The 6,568-nt window shown below is 42.1% G+C and overlaps 1 protein-coding gene across 1 annotated transcript in view; it reads right to left on the minus strand.

The window, feature by feature from the left end:
• DCLK1 (doublecortin-like kinase 1) overlaps nucleotides 1-6,568 on the minus strand; it is a 328,500-nt gene that overhangs the window by 42,091 nt on the left and 279,841 nt on the right. Inside the window, 3 exon segments of the mRNA XM_012644043.1 lie at nucleotides 637-719; nucleotides 2,309-2,455; nucleotides 6,178-6,344. Coding sequence (XP_012499497.1) covers nucleotides 637-719; nucleotides 2,309-2,455; nucleotides 6,178-6,344 — 397 coding nt within the window.

Here is a 6,568-nt window from a genome sequence, read left to right on the forward strand (position 1 = left end):
TACATAAATACAATGTTATTGTTAAGCAGTTTTATTTTTAGGGATAATTTAACTTTTATTACAAATAAAGAGGCAATAAAAAAGGGAACTAATAGTTACGTGTTGTCTCTTTATCTTCATAAAATCCTTCTCAAAGAAGGCTTATAGGAGTTAAGCAACTTGTTCAAGGTCATGAGACCGTGAACTACTTGGCTTTGAACTTCTGTCCACCCAACTATAAATCCTGAGTATGTGAAGGTTTACCTCTCTCTTATTTCCACAGAAAGTTCAACAGAATGTGAAATTAACAGAGGTCTCATGTGCAATTAATGATGTCATCCTAATTTTGCTAAACTTATTCTATTCTTCTAACTATTTTATCCTATAATAGCTTTATCCCTGCAAAATTCACCAACCTTCGCCCCCCCCCCATCATAAGCAATTACTATAATGGAGAATAGAATCTCTTTAGTTTTTCATACAGATACTTTAAAACTATGTTAGGAATGACTGCAATGGTTTCTCTACATATTTCAGATAAGAAAGGAAAAAGAAAGGAGAGATTTTTTTCTTCTTGGGTAATTTAAAGTTAAAATATGCTCTAATGAGCACAATACTTTAAAAGTATCCTGCAAATTGTAATTTTAGTAAAAGTACACTGCTGTATAGTCATTTACGGCATTTGCAGAACTAGGTAACACAGGTGAGGAGCAAGTGAGCGATGGGTACACAAAACTCAACTGCAAAGAAAGAGAAGGGAAATGAAACTTTGATTTCCAATCACTGAAGTTTTAGAGCTTAGAGAAGTTTTTAAACAAAGGCCCAGTTGTAAGCCTGTTCCCCTGAGACAATCCTACATGATTCAGGACATAGGAGTAATGAATGCAGACCGAGGAAAATTGCTGCAGTTTACGGAGGCAACTACGCAGAAGAGAATGTTTAGGCTACTGCGGACATGTGGAATTTGAGGTGCAATTAAGTCGGGCTCTGTCACTTGACCTCGGCTGCCTTTATAAGTCAGTAGCTACAAGATTACCAACATAATTGCAATGAACTAATTGTGTGCGTATTTATCTCAAATGCCTGTCTTTCCTGCTGGAACGTCAACTCCATGAAGACATGTGTCGCTCTCGTCCCCTGGCACATGGCAAGCACTGAATTAACCTCTCCCTAATTCAGAGTTTACTGCAGTCTAGAGGTAAGAGCCTGGGCTTTAGAATAGGTCAGAAGTAGATTGAGATCTTGGCTCTTCTACTTATGAGCTGTTACAGCCTTGGGCAGGTCACTTAACTTCAAGGTACCCGGTTTTCTTCTCTGTGACATGAGACAGTATTAGAACTTCTCCCATATGGCTGTTGTGAGGATTACATGAGATAATGACAGTAAAGCCCTCAGCACAGGGCTGAGCACATCGGTGGTTCTTCATAATAGCAGATCTTTTCCCCTTTTATCCGTGTAGGGGGAGTGGGGCTGCTCATTGGTTTTTAGACTTGAGTGTGCATGCAGATGACCTGGGAGAGCTGGTTGTGATGTGCATTTCTGCACACTGTCACCAGCCACCACATTCTGGTTTGGTAGGGCTGCATGGAGGCCCAGAAAGTTGCATTTTGAACAGGCATCTGGGAGTAATTGTGACTCAGGGAGTCTTTGGACCACCCTTGGAGAAACACTGCTTTGGAAAGAGAATCTTCAACTCCCAGATTTCTGAAGACATGGGCAGACTAACGGGAATCACATGTGATACATGATGCTCACGGGTGAATCATGAAAGTAAAAGACCAACTAGCATCTTCGGGGGAGAATTTCATATATTTCATTAAAATTCCAGCCTGAAGAGCCAGTAATATTTATGTCACTCCCGTATTTACCAACGACAGTTCCCCAAGCCTAGTCTCTGCCTCCTCCCTCCTTTCTATACTGTCCCCTTAGTAACTGGGCTAGAAAAACTCTCTCAATATTTCTCCAGAGATACAGAGTTCACAGAAAGCAAACCAACTAGCCACTCTGTTTTCTGAAATCAGTCTCCTTCATGATTATTTTTATGCCCAGGGGCTGGTGTCTTTAAAACCCATTATGATTCATTTCTCTTAGGTTTTAGATCATATTATTGAGATGCAAAGTTGAGAGATGATGAGAAAGTCTAAAAGGGCTTCCTTTTTTACCATATAAAATCTTTCTAACATAAAAGTGTTGTATATAAATTAGCTTTTAAGGTAAACATTTTTAAGAAGAAACAAAATACAATAAAAAAAAAGAAAAGAAAGAAAGATTCACGTTCCCTTCGGAGTGCCTGGAACTCCGGATGCCCTGAAGTGGGAATTTCTCTTACCAGCAGGTTCTCTGGCTTGATGTCACGGTGGACGATGTTCAGGCTATGCAGGTATTTGATGGCGCTGGCCAGGTTGTACAGCATCCCACTGGCGTCTCGCTCAGTGTATTTGTTAGTGGAAGTAATGGCATCGAAAAGGTCTCCTCCCTGAGAACAGAGCAGCGGGCAGAGCAGCATATTAACAGATGGGCCAATGGGCCACCTGCAGAGGCCACTGACACACGAGAAAGGAAATGAAGAATGGACCAGAATCTTCAGGGTCCTAAGGGCTTTCCCTGCCACTTCCCTCTCAAAGCCCCGAAGTCTTTACGGTGACTCCTCTGCCCATGGTGCAAGCCAGCCACATTTCCTCTAGAGCTCAAAGAAAGGAGCGGGGTGAGGACACGTGAGACACGTGGCCATTTCCACCGCCCCCAGTCAGGGAGGAGGCGGCGGAGCTGGGTCTCCAGGGAAGAGGCCTTGTGACATGTGGGGAAGCAGGAGGCACGTGCTACCTGTCCTGAACCTACCGTCAGCTGAAGTTCAAATTCATCATCCTCAGCCTCCCACAATGAGAAACGGATAACGCTGCAAACTGCACACTTAACAAAATGTTCTACTGCCTTGTGAAATTATGAAGACACACACACGTGCGCACACACACGTGCACACACATATCCCCTTCGTATTCTAGATTTAGCTCTCTGGGAGTGGGTGTAGTGTTTTCTTTTTCAATACTGCACTTCTTTGTAGGGAATGGAGAAAAGGACCAGAAACTGTCATTCCAAAGATGAGAGAGAAAAGCAGAGAGGGAGAGTGGAGAACGTTCAGAGAAAGTTTCCTATGACTGTTATTCATCTGAACTTTTGCTTCCCTTGATCCTTGCTAACATACTGCTATTTGGTGAAACAAAATGATTTTAGGTCCCGATCTCGGTTCCATTTATCGGAAACCCTTTCAGAGAATTTGGGTCTGATTTACTAACAGTATTTGCCTCATTTTTGCCTACAGCGTGCCAAGCAGTTGAACACAGTAACCAACCGTGTTCATTCGTTACCTGGTGTGTTAAGGGACTCGATTTTTCTTAGCAAAAGCAAAATAAAGCCCTTGTATATTTTCGAATACGACCATCCGGCTTGGACCCTCTGCTTCCCTGCGCAATCTCCACTCTAGAGATTTCTCACTGGTCGTTAAGCCTCAGCAGTTCTCAAACTAGCATGTACATTTTTTTTTCACAATGAACACTTTCTCCCTCAACTTCCTGTTTCTCTCAAAGGCAAGGCTGCCATGCACCATTTGGGGAGGCAGGGCAGTCACTGTGGTCTCCGTGAACAGCACCCTGGAGTCACGCGGCAGGACATGCATGGCTGCACACGGAGACCCTGCAAAGACGCCACTATTGTCCCAGTTATCCGGGCTCCAGGCATCCTGTAATCTCCTTTCCTCTTCACCCTCAACAAAGCAGTCAGCACTTCTCACACACATCCTCTGGGCCACCCACCGCACCGTCTGAGCGAACGTTCCCGCCGCATCATCCCCGGAGTGTTGTGTGGTCTCGCAGCCGCACTGCTTCCTTCTCCGGCTTTATGCAAAGCATCCCGCACACCCACTGTTACCTTCCCACACGTTATGTCACTGTTTTCTTCCCCTCTTCAAGAAACCACCAATCCTTTCCCACAACCTCATTCCACTTCGTCCAATTCCATTGCCTGCCACGACTTCAGGACAGTTCCCTTTGTGCCCCAGGTAGGGTCTTTCTTCCTTGGGATCACTGTGCTCCAAATCTGTCCTCCCCAGAGCCCCCTTCCTGGAGTGTCCCCCCCACTCCCCTTTGCCTTCCTAGCGCCTGTTGATCCCTCAGGGTCCAACAGCAGGGCCACCTCCCCCACAAGGCTGCCTTCCGCGGACACAGAAGCAGTTTGCATGTGCAGCACTCTGGGCAGGCAGAAGTCTAAAGTCCTGTTCCTAATAATCATGGAATTTCCCTCTTTAGAACTGCTACTTCACTGTTTTCCAGAACACAGGCCTTGTTTGTCCCATAGCTTCAGGCACTCTTTGGCACACCACTGGGCACGTAGGATTTGGGAAGCACAGCCTCATCTAAATTTCTCGAAAGGCTATGGGAGCCTTTCGAGTCAAGCCCAGGGTTGGCCTTCCCTTCCTGGGAAGCTTCCAGACCTGGCCTCAGTGCAGTTCTGGGTCAGAATAAGTTTAAGGGTACAAGCTAGTGGCACGATTGAGGAGTTCCAGTGCAGGGCCATGGATGGACCCTCCCTGGCCTTGTCAGGATACCTTGGTGATGCAGGGAGAATTCACAAAGGCAGTTAAGTACAATCAGGACCCTACTAGAATCACCTACGGATATGATCGACAATCAGATCACGATTGCCCACAAAACGTGGTCTCAACACTTGAGCCTTTGCCGTCTTCAAATTTAACTTAGTCTCAGCTTTCCAAAAACCAGCTTATCAATAATAACAGGGTTAATCAATTTTTAATAGCACACAGAGGGGCAATAAGAATGGTTTCAAGTTGTTAGTCTAAAATTAATGCTGTTGTAAAAAAAACTATCCTTGGTGCTAGAGAAAGTGTAATTTACCATGTTGGTAAGAAGATAATTTGATAATAAAGTACCAATATGAAAATCTTCTGAATACATAGAATAGACCTTTCTTTGTTGGAGTTAACAGTTTAACATGTCCACCTCCCTCAGCCTCGAACATGGCAATAACCTTGTGTCACTGCTAACAAACCCCCATGTCCCAAAAGAAACAAGTTCTAACTAGAATTGCCAAATGATGTTGAAGGTCCTCAGATGATGCACAGGAAAAAAATAGGTTTCACCTATAAATATAAATAACCACTAAGCAAAAAAGAAAAATGCCAACGTATCTAAAGTGAAGCAACTCTGAAAAATGAAAGCTTAAAGGCCCTAGAAATGAACATTTTTCTATATCATAACAGATTCATTGATTAAATGCTCTCCTTATCTTAAATCTTTAAAAAAGAAAATCCCACATGGCACAGTCACTAGCTTGGGTGTGTGATTCCAAACACGGCCTCTGGGACCCAAAGCTGTCACTGACGGTGCAAACAGTTGCCGCAGGAGGTGGTGCCACTAATCCACAACTAAAGTAAAAATTACTTAAACCTTTAGTCAGAATAACATAACATAAAAGGCTTGAGAAAAAAGCAACTTCATGAAAACTAAACATTCCTGAAAATTTTTAAATGTACAGAAGTAGACAGAATAGGTAAAATATCTTTACCAACATTCAACCATTATCTACATTTGGCTATTCCTTTATTCTATGCTTGCATAGACTAAAACGCTAATTTTTTCGTGACAGGATGAGATTTACAACATTCACTAAAAGGCAGTAGACTATTCAAATTATTAATAAGTCTGTGTTATTTTTCTATTATGTTGACGACTAAAAGTTTAAAGCTTGTTTTTATAAAATGGTTGGTACCTTTGGATGTAGTTCCTGAAAAAGTGGTCAATTTTTCTACTTTTCTAATTGTTGTTATTATAACAACAATAACAACAGTAACTGTATTGATATCTAATGCTTTCTGTGTCGCACATACTTCTTTATATACTATTCATATTAGTATATAGGAATATACTATTCATATTAGTATTCTCATTTTACATCCGTGGGAACTAAGGCATAGAGAGCTACACCCAAGGTCATGGGCCTATTTGCACCCAGGCTGGGACTTGAACTCTTGCAGTACAATTCTCTAGTTAATATTCCTAACCACTGTGCCAGTGCCCAGAAATGAGTAACTGAATGCTGGTGGGAGAAAATAAGGGAAAAGAACTCTACAATATAGGAAAGCATGGTGCCTTGAATAGGAGTTTCTTTCTTTTCCAAAATACATACCTTTACTAATTCCATGACAAGATACAGCTCAGTTGGCACGTCCATCTCCTCAATCAGAAGAACAATGTTGGGATGCTTCACTCTTCTTAAAATAGACACTTCATTCTGGATCATGTGCTCCTTTCCAAGGGAAAAGTTATCGTAATGAATATACACAAAACAGATAACTCAAACGAGTACAACTATAATATTCGAGGATCAAGAGAGATGTATTCTGGTAAAATATAATGAGTATATTTTATATTCTGATATTCAGATAGCCTGGAATTTCTGAAAGATACTGAAGGTCCTTAGATGATACTTGTAAATTCAGAACCTATCATGATAACTATAATTTCATATACAGGGATGGAATGAAACTTAGACCACAAAAGTAAAGGAAGAAAATAAA

This window comes from Propithecus coquereli, unplaced genomic scaffold (genome assembly GCF_000956105.1).
Source record: "Propithecus coquereli isolate 6110/MARCELLA unplaced genomic scaffold, Pcoq_1.0 Scaffold205, whole genome shotgun sequence".
Classification (NCBI taxonomy): domain Eukaryota; kingdom Metazoa; phylum Chordata; class Mammalia; order Primates; family Indriidae; genus Propithecus; species Propithecus coquereli.